The sequence below is a fragment of the Pipra filicauda genome, unplaced genomic scaffold, assembly GCF_003945595.2.
Source record: "Pipra filicauda isolate LSUMZ 115617 unplaced genomic scaffold, ASM394559v2 scaffold716_size133577_pilon, whole genome shotgun sequence".
NCBI classification, from domain to species: Eukaryota; Metazoa; Chordata; class Aves; order Passeriformes; family Pipridae; genus Pipra; species Pipra filicauda.
This window is the reverse complement of record NW_024104883.1, coordinates 18,990-36,839: the sequence shown is the minus strand read 5'-3', so window position 1 is coordinate 36,839 and position 17,850 is coordinate 18,990. Positions and strand designations below refer to the sequence as shown.

The following is a 17,850-nucleotide window of genomic DNA, read 5'->3' as shown; positions in this document are numbered from 1 at the left end:
GATGGACAGGGGGGTCGGGGCCGGGTGGACGAAGGGGTCGAGGGGTCGGTCCTGGATGGACGGGATGGTCTGGGGTCGGTCCCGGGTGGACGAAGGGGTCGAGGGGTCGGTCCCGAATGGACGGAGGAAGGGTGAGAGGGTTTGGGGAGGTCAGTCCCGGATGGACGGGGTGGTCGGGGAGTTCGTCCCGAATGGACGGGGGGGGGGTGTGAGAGAAACAGGTGTGTATTTTGGGGGGCTGTAGCAGGGGTGTATTTTGGGGGGCTGTAGCAGGGGTGTGTTTTGGGGGCTGTAGGGGTGTGCTGTGAGTCCCGGGGTGGTGGGGGTGTGGTGGTGGGGTGTGAAGGTGCTGCGGCGTGTGCGGGGTCAGGCTTGCGTGGAGAGAGGGAAGGGAGGACGGGCTGTTCGCAGGATTGTGGAATATCCGGAGCTGGAAGGGATCCACAGGATCATGGAGTCCAGCTCCCGCTGCGGGAGTGGGGCAGATCCTGCAGGCTCTGGAAGGAGCTTTGCCTGGAGGGATTTGTGTGCAGGGCTGAGCCGGGGGTGCCAGGGGAGCACTGGCTGCCAAAAGTGGGAGGGTGGGCACGTTTTGGGGGGCAGAGACAGTGGGTACGTTGGGAAGAGGCGGCTGTGCAGCGTGGGCAGGTTTGGGTACTGGGGAGGAACTTGTGTCAGCTGGGCAGGGCAGATTTAGGGAAAAACCTCAATGAGGTGAGGGGAGGGAGCTCTGCACAGATGGAGGAAGAGCAGGCTGCCACAAAAAGGGCAATTTTCAGGACCTTTATTGACAGGAGGAGCCTGGGTTTGGTTTGTGGGCTGGGAAGTGAGGAATGCTGCGTGGCACATTCCAGGTGTGGACTGTCAGCTTGTGCTGAGTTCTGAGGAGCTGTGGAGACCTGCAGCGGGCTGAGTTTGGGAATACAGGCGTTCCTGTGCCCCTCCGTGGAAAACCTGTGTGTTTGTGGGAGGGAGTGCTGGGATTTGAACCCCAAAAACGGGACTGAGGGAGGCGAACGTTGCCACGAAGAAGGCAAAGAACTGGAGCTGCGATGACCATTTTGTGCCCTGGGCGATGAAATACACGGAGGAGGGTTCATTTAGGGGGAAACCTGAGTTTGGAATGAACTTTGGGACGGCCGTGGTGGAATTTTGGGGGTGGAGGCTGTTGGCTTGTTCTGTTCTCCGTGGGGATACGCAGCAGATACCCCGAGGTTGGCATCGGGGGCTGCCACGAGGGGCAGGGGTGTGACCTGGTGCCAAGGGCAGTGCGTCAGGAGGGCCGTGCTGGCGGCGGGGCTGGCTGGGCACCGAGACAATTTTCCGGCGGGGAGGCGGCGGAGCAGTCGCTGGGAGGGGAACTGAGAAGCTCACTGGGCAGTATTTATTCACTGGGCAGTATTTATTCACTGGGCAGTATTTATTCACAGGCACATTTGCAGCCCCAGTCACAAGCCAGGCTCCTCCTGCTCGGATTCCGCTCGCGGAGCGCGGTGGGAAGCGATTCCTCTGCTGCTGCTGCTGCTGCCCTTGGAGTGTCTTCTCCCCGCTTTTCTGGCTCTGTGTGAGGCAGGCAGGAATTGCTCCAGGCAGGCCAGGTTGGAGTGAGAGCAGCCTTTCTGCAGAGCCCAGGATGAGTTCCATGCTGACCTCGGCCATCCGGAGCCTGCCCGTGTCCTCAGCCTGGGCTGCCGGGGCCTGTGAGTATCCTGGGGCTGGGGGGTCCCAAAGCTCCAGGTTTAGTGTTGGCTTTGGAACAGAGGCTTGGACCTGAACCTCTGTTCTGTTCTCACCTTAAAAAAGCCGACAGTGGGTTTTTTTTTTCTCTAAATACCTGATTCCATTGTTGCTGTGTCTGTCCCCCCATTGCTGTGTCTGTCCCTTCCCACACCACCTGGGGGAGGAATCTCCTGTTAACAGATCCAATGAACCGTGTCCAGTTTCTGACCAGTGTAAACCAACCAGTACCCCACAGGTATTGGTTGTAATTGGTTACAGTGTAAGGACACCCCACTGTCTTACAGTGACAGGATTTGGTTTTTTAACCCTTCCTGTGGAAACCAGAAACGTTTCTGACAGGGTTTTTTTTTGCCGTTTTCTCCTTCCTTGTTTTCCAGTTGCTCGGTCGCTCAGCTGCTCCTCACAGCTCCAAGCCACAGGTAAAGGGAGAACACCAGGAATCCCAGAGGGTCTGTGCTAGACAAGGCTGTTTTGGAAGCTGCCTCCCTTTTCCAGAGTCTTGTTTCACTTAAACCTTGGAAATGGTGCAGAGTGCCTTAGTACAACTGCTCCTAAAAAGCTACGAACAAGGGAAACTTGAGGCACATCCCTGTTTACAGCCCTCTCATCCTCTGAGTGCTCCTGGCTCCAGCAGCCTTTCCTGGCCTGCCTCTGGCTCCCAGCAGCCATTCCCAGTCTGCACTGAATGATGCTGGATCATGGCATACCTTGTCTTGAACCTCTCCTGTTAGGGAGAGATTTTCTTCCCATTAGGAAGGGATTGTTCCCTTGAGGGTGGGGAGGCCCTGGCACAGGGTGCCCAGAGAAGCTGTGGCTGCCCCTGGATCCCTGGAAGTGTCCAAGGCCAGGCTGGACGGGGCTTGGAGCAACCTGGGCAGGGGTGGGACTGGATGGGCTTTTAAGGTCACTCCCCACACAAACCCTTCCAAGATCCCAGCTCAGGTGTCCTTCCTTCCCTGCCTTTCACTTATGCACCAGAAGGGGACAAGTTCCCGAGTTTTCTAGTAGTTTTTACAGGGTCTTCATTAAACTTGCTGATCTACTTGTCAACATCCCTCCTCTCCTTGCAGCCCAGCCCAAGACTAAGAAGACCTTGGGCAAGAGTGGAGTGAAGAATGTTGTGGTGGTGGAGGGCGTCCGCATCCCGTTCCTGCAGTCCGGCACCTCGTGAGTAGCAAATGGGAGGAAAGGACTTAAAACACCCCCTTTCTGTGGAAAATCGGGCTGCCTGTTCTTTTTAGTGTGGTTATTCTTAGGCCTAAAGGCTCTGAAGGGCCAGTGGCTGAGGCTGCTGCAGTTACTGCAGCTCCTCTAATGCAAAAACGGGGCTTGGAGAAGGTTGTCCTTGTATATGAATTCTGGGAAGGACGAGGATTTAGGCAGAGTGTCCAGAGGAACCCGGTGAATCTGTAGCAGATAAAGCAGCAAGTTTCACCAGACTAGCAGGGCAGGTGCCAAGAATCTTCTGTAGACTCTTCTCACTGGATTGTTACACCACCAAATTCGCAGCTGAACTAAGACTGGGCCTGACCCTGGGTCAGGATGGAGAAGGGATTTATCCGGTCACTGCTCCTTTTTTAGTGGGTTTAGTGCAGGGATTGTGTGCTGAGCTGGACACAGAGAGTCTGCACAGCCTGGGGGGTGGGTCAGGACAATCCCAGCACAAACACAGCCTGGGCAGAGAATGGACTGGGAGCAGTGCTGGGGAGAAGGACTTGGGGGTGTTGGTGGACGAGAGGTTGGACAGGACCCATCCGTGTGCTCTGGCCCCAGAACGCCCCATGCCCTGGGCTGATCCCACAGTGTGGAGGGGGGGATCCTGCCCCTCTGCCCCCTCAGCTGAGACCCCCCTGCAGAGCTGCCTCCAGCCCTGGGCAACAGCAGCACAAGGACGTGGAGCTGCTGGAGAGAGTCCAGAGGAGGCCACGGAGATGCTGCCAGGGCTGGAGCCCCTCTGCCTGGAGCCAGGCTGGGAGAGCTGGGGGTGCTCAGCTGGGGAAGGGAAGGATCCAGGGAGACCTTGGAGCCCCTTCCAGAGCCTAAAGGGGCTCCAGGAGAGCTGGAGAGGGACTGGGGACAAGGCCTGGAGGGACAGGACACAGGGAATGGCTTCCATTGCCAGAGGGCAGGGAGAGATGGGAGATTGGGAAGGAATTCCTGGCTGTGAGGGTGGGGAGGCCCTGGCACAGGTTGGGCAGAGAAGTTGTGTCTGCCCCTGGATCCCTGGAAGTGTCCAAGGCCAGGTTGGACAGGGTTTGGAGCCACCTGGGCTGGTGGGAGGTGTCCCTGCCCATGGCAAGGGGTGGAACAGGATGAGCTTTGAGGTCCCTTCCCACCTAAATGAGTCTGTGAAATGCTTGATCAGAAAGGCAGGGGAGCATTTCTGGTGCCTGCCCAGCTCTCTGCTGCTGGGCTGGGCTCACAGCAGGACTCTGGGTTGGTCTCTGACACCTCTAAGTTTCTGCCTCTCCTTCCCCTCCCAGGTACGCGGATCTGATGCCACACGACCTGGCAAGGGCAGCACTGCAGTAAGTGAAGTGAACACTAGAAGGGCTCAGAAAACTTGTTCCACTGCTGGGGTTGCAGTGCTGGAAAGCCAAAGGCTCTGGTCTTGTCTGAATGACTTCACTATTCCCGTGCCACCCCCACAGTAGCAGATGGCTTAAGCACAGGGTTTTGCAACAGGGCTTGTCGTGGTGCAAAGAGGTGGTGGTGTTGACAAATTTTAGTGAATTTGGTTCCTAACTGCAGTTTTCCAAACACAGAGATCAGAACTGCTCTTGGGGTGTGCTTACAAGTGCTGGGAAAAACAGCCTGGGCTACGCAGAGGAAACTCAGTAGCAACAAGGACACTGAGCTGATTCTGTCACCCTGCCTGTCCCTCTCGTTCTGCAGGGATTTGACAGAAGCTGGAGGTCATTAGCACTGGGTTTGTTTTGCTGAGAGTCAGAGCAAAGTGCTGTGGCTGCCCCTGGATCCCTGGAAGTGTCCAAGGCCAGGTTGGACAGGGCTTGGAGCCACCTGGGCTGGTGGAAGGTGTCCCTGCCCACGGAAGGGGGTGGGACTGGATGAGTTTAAGGTCCCTTCCCACCCAGACCAGTCTGGGATTTGATGATTCCCTGAACCATTTCGGGGAAGGAGGAGGGTGTTTGGGCTGTAAAGTAGTTGCCTTCATGAACTTATGTCATGATTTGTAGTGATATTGTCACTGAGATTGTTTGCAGCCCACACTGAGTCACACTCTCAAAAGGGGGTTTGTTCTGAGCTGGGGGCAGAAGATGTGGCTCTGTCCTTGCCTCATTCTCCAGCCAAGCTGGCAGGAAGAGGATGTTTGAGAGGTTACTGAGTGATGTGATGCAAGTTCCCTTTGTTTTGATCCTCTCCTCAGGGGCCTGCTGACCCGCACCAGCGTCCCAAAGGATGTTGTGGATTACATTGTTTATGGCACAGTTATCCAGGAGGTGAAAACCAGTAATGTTGCCAGAGAGGTGGGTTATGTGCAGCATTTCCCTGCGAGTCTGATTCTGCAACTAGTCTGAAGATGGCAAATACTTGCTAAAAATTGAATTCTTTGCATTACGGTTCATTTAAAGGTGATTTCAGTCTGAAGTGGTTGTGCAGTATTGTCTGTTAAACAACTGCATGGGATTATAAGGAAAATTATTCTGTGATTCTCTGACTCTGCCTCCTGTTGAAATCTGCCATAGTTTTCCTTTATTGTAGTTTTTTTATCATGTTTTCCTAGTTCATTTTGATGCTGCGAGGCCTCTGCTCGATTCTCCCCAGCAAGGGAAGCTTTTGTTAAGAGCTGCTGATCACTCAGCTCTTAAGCACCAGCGTGACTGGAATGCTGCCTTGCCCAAAGTCCTCAGAGTGTGCTGTGAGAGTTTGCTTTGTTGTGGTGTTTGTTCTTTCAGTTGGCAGATCAGACACAGGGTTGGGGTGACTGGAACCGGAGCGGCTTCGCTGCCCTTTGTTCCCGTGTTACCCACAGAGCAGCTGATCCCCCAGGGCCTGTGCCAGAGGCAGCACCGTGGTCTGTGCTCACCTGGAGCCTGTGCTGCTGTTCTGTGCTCCTGGATGAGCCCAGGATGGAGCCTGGGCTGGAAGGGCTCGGGAGGTGCCGAGGCAGCTTCGGCCTCGTGAATGCAAATCCCGGCTTTGGTCGCCCGCCAGTCAGATGGGGCTGGAGGGTAATTTTAGCCGGGGAACAAGCGCTGAACTTTCAACCAGTTGGCTGTGCCCCAAGTAGGGAAGGTGTCTGGGAGCAGCTGTGGGCTGGTCAGATGAGTCACTGCTCTCTGCACTGTGGTTTTCTGCTCCCTGTGAAGCCACAGCACCTCGTGCTGAGCCGTCTAAATCAGCCCTTCCACATGTTTCCTTTGCCAGTGAGGTGAAGCAGAGGTGATGTCCAGTAGTTGGAGGCTCTTTTAATGTGGTTTTTTTTTTTTTTTTAAATGTGAGGTGTGTGGTTAGCTTGTCCCTTTATTAAAAAAATGTGGAGGGGCAGTGACTGTTCTCACAGTGCAGCTGAGCCCTGGCACTGCCTCTGCTCCTGTTCCAGCCTGGGGACGGGATGAGCTGCTGCAGTAATGAATGAAAACTCGATGGGGCTGTTTTCAGCTTCCCCTGGCAAGGTGTGCTGCTGGGCAGGAGGCAGCTCTGGCCCGTGGAGCAGAAGCTGTGGATTTAACAGACACTCTTTGCTGTCTCAGGCTGCCTTGGGAGCGGGTTTCTCCGACAAAACTCCGGCCCACACCGTCACCATGGCCTGCATTTCCTCCAACCAGGCGATGACCACGGGTACGTGGGCTGGGGGAACGAGCCGTGGGGTTGAGAAAGAGGCTGTAGAGGAATTTCCCAAGCTCTGACTTGCACTGCTTTTGAATATAAAAACTGCTGGAATGGAGGGAAAGAAGGGGCTGTTTAGCCTGGAGCAAAGGAGGCTCAGGGGGGACCTTCTGGCTCTGCAACCCCCTGACAGGAGGGGGGAGCCGGGGGAAATTGGGCTCTGCTCCCAGGGAACAAGGGACAGGAGGAGAGGGAACGGCCTCCAGCTGTGCCAGGGGAGGCTCAGGTTGGACAGGAGGAGGAATTTCCTGCTGGAAAGGGTGGTCAGGCCCTGGCAGGGGCTGCCCAGGGAGGTTTGGAGTGCCCAGCCCTGGAGGTGTCTCAGGAAGGCCTGGCCGTGGCACTCAGTGCTCTGGGCTGGGGACAAGGTGGGGATGGGGCACAGGGGGGAACTCCCTGATCTTGGGGACCTTTTCCAACCCCAGTGATCCTGGGATTCTGTCAAAGTACAGTGTGAATTGTTCTCCCCCACTGCTGGGTGTGACAGAGAGCAGGGCAGGCCGAGCTGCAGGGCTGCTGGGATCACAAAGTGCCTGCTCAGCACGTGCTGCACAACCCAGCCAGGGAAGGGACCGGAGTGCAGTGGTGTCCGAGGCTCTGGGGGTGAGGGTCCCTGCTCCCTGCAGCTCTCCCAGGAACCCCTCTCACCCCCCAGGCGTGGGGCTGATCGCGGCCGGGCAGTGCGACGTGGTGGTGGCCGGAGGGGTGGAGCTCATGTCGGACGTTCCCATCCGGCACAGCAGGAAGATGAGGAAGACGATGCTCACCCTGAACAGGGCCAAGACCTTGGGCCAGAAGCTCTCCCTGATTTCCAAAATTCGCCCTGACTACTTCGCTCCCGAGGTATTTTTTTATTTCTTCTTTTTTTTTTTTTTTTTTGTCTTTTTTTCGGGCGTTTAGATATTTGGCTGAACTGTTTTAGGGGAAGGTGTGAACCAAGGTGTGGCTCAGGCAGTTTTTTTAGCCTCAGTGGAGAGGATTTAAGAAGGGTGAGGTGTCTGGGGGTCACTGTGATCCTTCTCTGTCCCCTGCTTTGGGTTAAATTGATTAATGCACCTCACAGCATTTGGGACTCTGCTTTTTCTTCTCACGCGTTCAGCTTCAGAAAACCCAACTTAGTGTAAAAACCTCCCTCTCCTTCTGCAACTCCTGGACAAACTGTGCTGAAGATGACAGAAAAGAGAAGGTTTTTTTCCATAAAGCTTATTCAAGGATCCTAAAGCATCAGAAGAATTCTGGGGTCAGAAGAATTTTCCTAGATAACGGAAGTAACCGCCTTAATATTGGAGGGGAATATCCTCAGTGTATGAATGTGAGATCCCAAATCCACCCAGGATATGAAAATCACATCCTTAAACGCACGTAGGGATTTCCTGTGTGCTGCTGGAAGAGTTGAAACTAAAAAAACTAAACCCTCTTGGCTCTGGTTTGGGATGAGGAGGTGCCTCACGAGGAGTTTTAAGGTCCCAGGGTGTGTTGTTTCAGCTGAGCCCAAAAGGTCTGCTCCCCTTTGGTCGTGGATTCCCTGTTGAGCCGCGCCCTCTGCTTGCCCAGCTGCTGCACAGTGAGCAGTGAGCAGCAGCCTGGACCTCGTTTTTTCCCTAAAATCTTGGAGAGTGCTGGTTCCTCTGACACATTTGTCCCGGTCGCTCCTGGTCTGGTCGTCGTGCGTTCCTTGCGTAGCTCTGAACTAACAGGGAGAAAGTAAAGCCACTCCTGAGCTCTGGGTGCTGCCCGGGGGTGGTTTTGGCCGTGCTGACCTTGCCTCCCCGGCTGCAGCTCCCGGCCGTGGCCGAGTTCTCCACCAGTGAGACCATGGGGCACTCTGCCGACCGCCTGGCCGCCGCCTTCGGCGTGTCCCGCCTGGAGCAGGACGAGTACGCCCTGCGCTCCCACACGCTGGCCAAGAAGGCCCAGGACGAGGGGCTGCTGCTGGACGTGGTGCCCTTCAAAGTGCCAGGTAAGAGTGCAGGTGTTCCACTGCCGGGGGGGCACACCCATGGAGCTCTGGGGGGGATTTATTTTATTTAGGACTGTCCCTGGAAAACCGCGGGCAGAGCGGCGGGTTTGGGAACGGGAGTGTCTGGGTATGGAAGCACAGGATCCCAGACTGGTTTGCATTGGAAGGGACCTTAAAGCCCATCCAGTGCCACCCCCTGCCATGGGCAGGGACACCTCCCACCAGCCCAGGTTGCTCCAAGCCCCGTCCAGCCTGGCCTTGGACACTCCCAGGGGTCCAGGGGCAGCCACAGCTCCTCTGGGCAGCCTGTGCCAGGGCCTCCCCACCCTCACAGGGAGGAATTTCTTCCCAATCTCCCATCCAACCCTGCCCCCTGTCATATTTTTACATGCCTAACTTTTGTCTTGCCCACCCCATACCTGAGCTGACGTGGTGACAGAGCAAGGAAAGGCAGGTTGGTTGGGCCAGGAATCCCCCTGCTCCTCCAGCCAGGCAAGAGAACCCACCTTCACTCCCCAGAGTATTAATGTGTCAATACTGAATATTAACAACAGGCAGAAAGCCTTATAAAATCCTGGTCTGGTGACTCAGGGGCTGGGTAGGAAGGGCTGGAATGTGGCAGGCTCCAGCTCACCAGGCCTCACACTCACTGCTGGGAGGTGAAACAGTCTGGGGAGAGTATTTAAACTGTCCTTTCCATGGCCTTTCCTGGAGTCTCCCTCATCCCCAGCCCATGTGGGCACACTGTGGTGCAATACAGTTAATATCCTGGAAGATTTTCCATGTAGATCCACAGTTCCGTGTGCTCTTCATTGTAAAATTGGTCCTTTTTGTTAACAGGTTTATTTAGCAGTTGGCACAGTCGAAGATGGATATGTTTGGTTCTTCCCAGAGCTCTTAATTCCTCAAAACTCAGCATATGAACATGAACTGATTTAGGCCCAGTTCTCCATTTAGGCTTTTTTAACCTAAATTTAGGTTCTTTTATCAACTGTGGTAGTTCTGCCTTGCAGTAAATAATTTCAGCACTTTGTTTTTGCTGTCTTCAGAGAAAAAGTGAGCTACCTTCAGTTTTAAAGTGCTGTTTTTAGCCACATTAAATATCCTGATGCCACAAATGGATTTTCCCTTTTTTCCTCTTCCCGCTTGTCATAAAAAGCACGATTTTCTAATTACTTTTTTTTCCCCCTTGGGAATCCTGATGTGAAAATTCAGGTATATTTCAAGATTTTGATAGTTTAAAGTGCTTTTTGCCCTCGACAGGCAAAGACACAGTCACCAAGGACAACGGGATCCGGCCCTCCTCCATGGAGCAGATGGGGAAGCTGAAGCCGGCGTTTGTCAAGCCCTATGGAACTGTGACAGCAGCCAACTCCTCCTTCCTGGTAATAATTCCTGTTCCCATCACTGCCAGCCAGAGGGCAACACTGTCCACTCCATCCTCCCATAGGCAGGTAGCTCAAGCTGGTAAAACCTGGGGATGAGCATTCCCCTTTTTGTGTCCCTGCTTCCAGATTTGCCAAGCACGACTCGGAGCTCGGTTATAAGCTGGTGAACCTGGGGACTGGATTGTTTCATTCTGAAATCAGTAACTGAACCCCTGAAGCCTGGGGTTCTCTTAACCTGTTTGCTCTTCTGTAGCTGCCTTGTGAGGGTTTGTCCTTCTCAGGCACACGCAGGAATTCTGTCCCGGGATGGGACGGATGATGTGATACTTCTAGAGGGCAGCAGCTTCAGTCTGAACTTCATGGGAGCCCAGAATGGTTTGGGTTGGGAGGGACATGAGAGATCATCCAGTCCCACCCCTGCCATGGGCAGGGACACCTCCCACCAGCCCAGGTTGCTCCAAGCCCCGTCCAGCCTGGCCTTGGACACTTCCAGGGATCCAGGGGCAGCCACAGCTTCTCTGGGCACCCTGTGCCAGGGCCTCCTTGCCCACCCCCCCAGGGAAGGATTCCTTCCCCATATCCCACCTCTCCCTGCCCTCTGGCAGTGGGAAGCCCTTCCCTGTGTCCTGCTGGGCCCGCTGTGTGCAGGGGGTGCTGCTCCCTCGGCCCTGACCCGGCTTCTCCCGCCTGTCCCAGACGGACGGAGCGTCGGCGATCCTGCTCATGTCCGAGGAGAAGGCCCTGGCCATGGGCTACAAACCCAAGGCCTACCTGAGGTAAGAGGGGCTGCTCCACGTGGCCTCTGCAACCTGCCCTGGCTCCCTGCTCTGGCTCCCTGCCCTGGCTCCCTGCTCCCCTCCCTGTCCCTGACAGCCTTTCTCCCGCGCAGGGACTTCGTGTACGTGTCCCAGGATCCCAAGGACCAGCTGCTGCTGGGGTAGGTGGTGCTGGGGACCACTGTGAGGTGTCCCATCAGACACTGCGTCCCCTCAGGCCTTCCCACCCTGCTGGTGTGTGAGCAGGAGGGGAGGAGGGGGAGCAGCTGGGGCAGGAACCCCCACCCAGGGTTGGAGGGGGCACCTCGGCACCCCGGGAGTGATGAGGGTGATGTCCCAGTGGGAGTGGGATGGGCAGAGCTGTGCCACGGACCCTGCAGAGAGGGGATGTCACTGTGGCTGTGCCAGGGGGGCAGAGCTGGACCCTGCAGAAAAGGGATGTCACTGTGGCTGTGGTGGAGGGGCAGAGCTGTGCCATGAACCCTGCAGAGGAGGAATGTCACTGTGCCAGGGGGGCAGAGCTGTGCCATGGACCCTGCAGAGAGGGGATGTCACTGTGGCTGTGATGGGGGGGCAGAGCTGTGCCATGGACCCTGCAGAGAGGGGATGTCACTGTGGCTGTGATGGGGGGGCAGAGCTGTGCCATGGACCCTGCAGAGAGGGGATGTCACTGTGGCTGTGCCAGGGGGCAGAGCTGGACCCTGCAGAGAGGGGATGTCACTGTGGCTGTGATGGGGGGGCAGAGCTGTGCCATGGACCCTGCAGAGAGGGGATGTCACTGTGGCTGTGGTGGGGGGGCAGAGCTGTGCCATGGACCCTGCAGAGAGGGGATGTCACTGTGACAGGGGTCAGAGCTGTGCCATGAACCCTGCAGAAAAGGGATGTCACTGTGGCTGTGACAGGGGCAGAGCTGTGCCATGGACCCTGCAGAGAGGGGATGTCACTGTGGCTGTGACAGGGGCAGAGCTGGACCCTGCAGAAAAGGGATGTCACTGTGGCTGTGCCAGGGGGGCAGTGCCATGAGGAGACATTCAGGCAAGGCTTGTGTGTGCTCCCTGTCCTCCAGCCCAACATATGCCACCCCCAAAGTGCTGGAGAAGGCCGGGCTCACCCTGAACGACATCGACGTGTTCGAGTTCCACGAGGCCTTTGCTGTAAGTGCTCTGAGTCTGGAATTCCATCCCGTGGACATCTGCTGGCAGGGGGGGAAAGCTCTTGTTGAGACCTCACTCGAATGTCACCAGGAGTGATCCCACATTTCTAACAGAAGCATTGTGTGTGTTTTAACTCTGGAACATTTTTATATGGACACAGCCCGTGTTAAGAGTGGCTTGTGTTGCTTGAAGTCACCAAAGGAATGCAGATCCTTCTAAAACAACGTGTAAAAAAAGGCATTTTACTTTCCCAAGACCTTTTGGGGAAAAAACCACTTCTGCACGTCATCTGCTGACGGGGCTGGGATACAGAATCATGGAAAGGTTTGGGTGGGGAGGGACCTTAAAGCTCACACAGTTCCCACCCCCTGCCATGGGCAGGGACACCTTCCACTATCCCAGGTAGCTCCAAGCCCCGTCCAGCCTGGCCTTGGACACTTCCAGGGATCCAGGGGCAGCCACAGCTTCTCTGGGCAGCCTGTGCCAGGGCCTCCCCACCCTCCCAGCCAGGAATTCCTTCCCAATATCCCCTCTGTCCCTGCCCTCTGTCAGTGTGAAGCCCTTCCCCTGTGTTCTGTCACTCCAGGCTCTGGTGAATAGTCCCTCTCCACCTTTCCTGTCGGCTCCTTCAGGCACTGGAAGGCCACAGTTCAGTCTCCCAAGAGCCTTCTCTTCTCCAGGCTGGACAGTCCCAGTTCTCTCACCTTTCCTCACTGCAGAGGGGCTCCATCCCCCTGACCACCTTGCTGGCCCCCTCTGGCCAGTGTGTTGCCGTATTTGTTAATTGGCTTGTTAATTGGCCAGGCTGTGTTCCCAGTGACTCTTGAGCTGATATTTATTAGCAGGGCTGATCCTGTAAAGTATTTTTAGCTGGCTGTGCTCGTTTGGTGGCTGTAGCTCCTCTCAGGTGCTGTCACTGGCTGTAGGCTGCCCCCAAAGTCTGACATTGTCCTTGTTAACATCACCCTCCCTTCCCTTGCAGGGCCAGATCCTGGCTAACCTGAAGGCCATGGATTCAGACTGGTTTGCACAGAACTACATGGGCAGGAAGTCGAAGGTAAGGCTCAGTCAGGACATTGTCACAGTCCCAGAATGGTTTGGGCCAAGGCCTGTCCAGCCTGGCCTTGGACACTCCCAGGGATCCAGGGGCAGCCACAGCTTCTCTGGGCAACCTGGGCCAGGGCCTGCCCACCCTCACAGCCAGGAATTCCTTCCTAATCTCCCATCTGTCCCTGCCCTCTGGCACTGGGAAGCCATTCCCTGTGTCCTGTCCCTCCAGGCCTTGTCCCCAGTCCCTCTCCAGCTCTCCTGGAGCCCCTTTAGGCTCTGGAAGGGGCTCCAAGGTCTCCCTGGATCCTTCCCTTCCCCAGCTGAGCCCCCCCAGCTCTCCCAGCCTGGCTCCAGAGCAGAGGGGCTCCAGCCCTGGCAGCATCTCTGGGGTCTCCTGTGGATCCACTTTTCTCTCCAGCTCAGTTTAACTGTGGGATGACTGGAATCCCTCCTGGCACTGCCCAGCCGGGCTCTGGCTCTGTCCTGTGAGGAGCAGTGACGTTCCCTGAGCTCTGGGTTAGCAAATCCCAACGTGGGCAGTTTCTCTGGGATTAGGTCGAGGGATCCCCTCCCAGCCCGGTGACGAGTGTCCCTCTGTGTCCCCTCAGGTGGGGGCCCCTCCCCTGGACAAGTTCAACACCTGGGGGGGGTCCCTGTCGCTGGGACACCCCTTCGGGGCCACCGGCTGCCGCCTGGTCATCACTGCTGCCCACAGGCTGAAGAAGGAGGGGGGTCAGTTCGGCCTGGTGGCCGCCTGTGCCGCGGGGGGACAGGTAATGGTGAGGGGACAGGTAATGGTGGGGGACAGGTAATGGTGGGGGGACAGGTAATGGTGGGGGGACAGGTAATGGTGAGGGGACAGGTAATGGTGGGGGACAGGTAATGGTGGGGGGACAGGTAATGGTGGGGGGACAGGTAATGGTGGGGGGACAGGTAATGGTGCTGTGCTGGGGCACTGATCCCATGGGAGAGGGGTGGGGATTGCGGGGCTGGTCCTGCCGGGGCTGTGGAATCCGGGGCTGTGGAATCCGGGGCTGTGGAATCCGGGGCTGTGGAATCCTCTCCGGTGACAGCAGCGGTGGGCACGGGGTGGTCACAACTCCCTGGGCACGTCTGGGTGCCCCCCGTCAGCACTCAGGGCTGTCCCTTGTTCCCTGGGAGCAGAGCCCGACCACCCACCCCGGCTCCTCCGTCCTGTCAGGGGGTTGCAGAGCCAGAAGGTCCCCCCTGAGCCTCCTTTTCTCCAGGCTGAGCCCCCCCAGCTCCCTCAGCCCCTCCTGCTGCTCCAGCCCCTTCCCAGCTCCCTTCCCCTCCCTGCCCACGCTCCAGCCCCTCCCTGTGTCTCCTGTGTGAGGTCCCAGAGCTGCCCCAGCACTGGAGGTGCCCCAGCAGTGCCAGCACAGGGAGGGCACTGCCCTGGCCCTGCTGCCCCAGCAGTGCTGGCACAGCCCCGGGGCCACTGGCCTCCTGCCCCCCTGGGCACACCCGGGATCGTGTCCAGCCTGTGACTCACCTTCCCGGTGCTGTGGCTGGGAGTCCTGGGCCGTGTCTGTAATGATGAGCCTTTTCTCTCATCATCAGTCACTCCTGTGACGTTCTCCCCCTCTCTCCCCTTGCAGGGCCACGCGATGATCGTGGAGCTTTACCCCCAGTAAAGCAGTGCCCGTCCGTCCCGTGCCCGGCGATGCCACCTCAATGCACTAACAAATCCTACACCCCCTCCTCCTCCGAGGGGGGCTTTGTGGCCTTTATCAATCCCTTTTAGCTGCTCAGCCAGCGATTTGTATCTGATGAACACGCTCTATTCCACTGCCAGCAGAGGAACAGCCAACGTGGCTCGGAGTCTCCGCAGGCTCCTCGTAACCTGTCTGCTCCCTCTGGGAACTCCTCAGGATTTCTCCCAGTGGGGAACAAAAATGATTGCAAAGCTCTGTGCAGAGAACTAAGTTTGGAGACAGGGAGAACGTGAAGCACTGGCGGTGGGTGGGCTGAGGGGGGTGAATGCCGTGGGCAGGAGCAGCTCTTTGGGGCAGGGGGGTCAGTCCCAGGGGCTGAGCTGGGCTCTGAGGGGGCAGTTTTGCTGCACGATGTCCAAAGGCTGCTGGAATGAGCAAATTGCATCTGACAAATGAATGTCACCGATGTAACAACCACAATAAATCAGGACAGAACACACGGAATGGCTGTTTTCTTTCCCTCCCCTCCCCTGAAATGCCTTGAGGATTGTTCCTGTGGCGTTTGTGGTGGAACTGCCACCAGGTGTTTGCTCTTCAAAATCATGGAATCACACCCTGGTTTGGGCTGGAAGGGACTTTTAAAGGTCATCTAATCCACCCCTGAGCCCTTTTTATGACAGAAACAGTTTCTTCCACCCACCAGCTGCTGCCCAGCCCTGACCTGGAGGCTCAGCTGAGGTAAGGGACAGATGTGACAGATTCCTCTTTATTCCTGCTGCCCCTCTGTGACTCTGCCCGCCGGTTTGCTCCTCAGGAAGTGTTTAAGGATGTCCTTAGGTCACGCAGAAAGGAAATCAGAAATGCAGAAGCTCAATTAGAACTTAATCTGGCCACTTCCGTAAAGGGTAATAAAAATGTTTTTGTAAATACATCAATAACAAAAGGTGGGGAAGGGGAAACCTCCGTTCCCTGTCGGACGCGGGGGAGTGTAGGGACCAAAGCTCGACTCCCGGGGCAGGATTTCCTCAGCGTTCCCGCAGCCCCGGCTCTCACCAGCACTGGGATTCGCTGACCCGGACACAGCGAGTCCAAAGGGACTCCGCGTGTCCCGCCACTGGCTCCAGTAAATCCTCCTCTCGCCCGGCAGAGGGGGCCGAGTCCTCGTTCGATGGTTCCAAAATAAAGAGATTAACTTACAGAGTACTTTCGTCCTGTAACTGTGCGGGGTCCAAACGGAGGGCGGGAGCAGCCCAGGAAAGTGGGAGCAGCCCGGGAAGGTGGAAGAAGGCCGGGAGGGAAGGGGGGGGAACCCGGGAGAGAGGGAGGAGTGTCGGGAGGGGGGTGGGAGCAGCCCCGAAAGGTGGGAGCAACCCCGGGAAGGTCAGGGCAGTCCCGGGAGAGTGGGAACAGCCCCGGAGGGAGAGGGCAGCCCCGGGAAGGTGGGAGTAACCTCGAGAAGGTGGGAGCAGCCCCGGGAAGGTGGGAGCAGCCCCGGGAAGGTGGGACCAGCCGTGGGAGGGCGGGACTAGCCCCGGGAAGGAAAGTGCAGTCTCGGCAGAGTGAAAGCAGCCCCGGGAAGGTAAGTGCAGTCCTGGGAGGGCGGGAGCGGCCCGGGAAGGTGGGAGTAACCCGGGAGGGTGGAAGAGCAGTCCCAGGAAAGTGGGAGCAGTCGTTAGGGGAGCGGGAGCAGCCCGGGATGGTGGAACCAGCCGCGGGAAGGTGGGAGCGAAGCCCGCGGTGCCGGCGCCCGGTGCGCTCCGAAACCTATTGTCGGTGAGAATCCCTTAATTCCATTACACCTCCCGCAGCAATCCGCTTAGGGGAAGCCGTGGAGCGGCTGAGAAAGGACGGGGCACCGCTTAAACACACCTTGGCTTTATCCCGGGGGGAGAGAGCGCGGCGCAGGGCACGGGCACAGCCGCGGGGCTCTCGGGTCCTGCCCAAGGCTCTGCCAACCCGGCTGGAGCCGCCTCCGCCGCTCCCGGGACAGCTTCACCCGGGATCCCTGTCCCCGCTGCCACCCCGGGTCACACGGGCTGCTCTGACGTTCCCCAGCCCGGCTGGGGCTGCTCCCAGTCCTGCAAAGATGCTGCCAGGGCTGGAGCCCCTCTGCTCTGGAGCCAGGCTGGGAGAGCTGGGGGGGCTCAGCTGGGGAAGGGAAGGCTCCAGGGAGACCTTGGAGCCCCTTCCAGAGCCTAAAGGGGCTCCAGGAGAGCTGGAGAGGGACTGGGGACAAGGCCTGGAGGGACAGGACAAGGGGAAAGGCCAGGTTGGAGCAACCTGAGCTAGTGGAAGGTGTCCCTGCCCATGGAATGAGATGGTCTTTAAGGTCCCTTCCCCCCCCCCGACCACCCTGTCATTGTAGGAATCCACCTGTACCCGCTGCCCTCCAGCCCCTTCCCTGCTGCACCTCCACCCTCAGCACGTTCAGCAGAAAGGAAAGACAAAAACCCGTAAAAGGCGTGGAAAATTTTATTCTTTACTGATCTTTAATAGTTTTTTCGTTTGGTTCAAACACAATAAATATTTCAGTAATAGCATCGAACGGACCGGACTCCACACCCACGGCAGTACCTGAACCCCCGGAGCCGGGGCTCGGGGAGAGCCATCAGGGCTCTGCCAGGGGACAGGGACAGCGTCCACTCCGGGGGACAGGGGCAGGGCAGTGTCCCTGCTGGGAGACGGGGAGGGAGGGGGGTGGATTTTGAAGTGTCCAGCCTGGAGCACGGCCCCAGCTCTGACCGGATGAACGACACTGGGAGGGTGAGCAGCGAATTCCTGAGAACCTGGGGCAGGGACGCCCCGGCCACTCCCCTGGAGACCAGCCCAGAGACCTCCCAAGGCAGGTCTGACCACACCCGGGTGGGCCAAAGGGTCCTCTACACACCAGCAGTGACCCTTTTCCACAAGCAAAGAGCTCCCATTGTCATCACCGATAATTTGGGTTGGAAAAACCCTCAGAGTCCATCGAGCCCAACTACTCCCCCAGCCCTGCCCAGGCCACCCCTCACCCGTGTCCCCAAGGGCCACCTCCACGGGGCTTTTAAATCCCTGCAGGGATGGGGACTCCCCCCTGCCCTGGGGAGCTGTGCCAGGGCTGCACAGCCCCTTCCAGGAAGGAATTGTTCCCAATATCCAACCCGACCCTCTCCTGGCACAGCTGGAGGCCGTTCCCTCTTGTCCTCTCCCTGTCCCACCAAGAGCAGCCTCGGTGTCACCTCAGGCCCTGCTCTGACACAGCCCAGGTGCCAAAGG

The 17,850-nt window shown here is 57.5% G+C and overlaps 1 protein-coding gene across 1 annotated transcript; it reads left to right on the top strand.

The window, feature by feature from the left end:
- The first annotated feature begins 648 nt into the window (after positions 1-648).
- On the top strand, positions 649-15,094 carry HADHB (hydroxyacyl-CoA dehydrogenase trifunctional multienzyme complex subunit beta). The gene is made up of 15 exons (XM_027714854.2): positions 649-1,700; positions 2,118-2,159; positions 2,811-2,907; positions 4,224-4,268; positions 5,129-5,228; positions 6,456-6,543; positions 7,247-7,434; positions 8,371-8,551; positions 9,815-9,936; positions 10,636-10,715; positions 10,829-10,876; positions 11,782-11,869; positions 12,852-12,926; positions 13,528-13,692; positions 14,539-15,094. The coding sequence occupies exons 1-15, from the start codon at positions 1,634-1,636 to the stop codon at positions 14,572-14,574; spliced, it is 1,422 nt and encodes a 473-aa protein (XP_027570655.1). The 5' UTR covers positions 649-1,633; the 3' UTR covers positions 14,575-15,094.
- Positions 15,095-17,850: the final 2,756 nt, after the last annotated feature.

Excerpts from the sequence above, each read along its gene's own strand:
- HADHB (XM_027714854.2), top strand. The coding sequence starts at position 1,634 with ATGAGTTCCATGCTGACCTCGGCCATCCGGAGCCTGCCCGTGTCCTCA. Across the intron at positions 1,701-2,117 it reads AGCCTGGGCTGCCGGGGCCT|TTGCTCGGTCGCTCAGCTGC; the intron begins GTGAGTATCCTG and ends CTTGTTTTCCAG. Across the intron at positions 4,269-5,128 it reads CTGGCAAGGGCAGCACTGCA|GGGCCTGCTGACCCGCACCA; the intron begins GTAAGTGAAGTG and ends TCCTCTCCTCAG.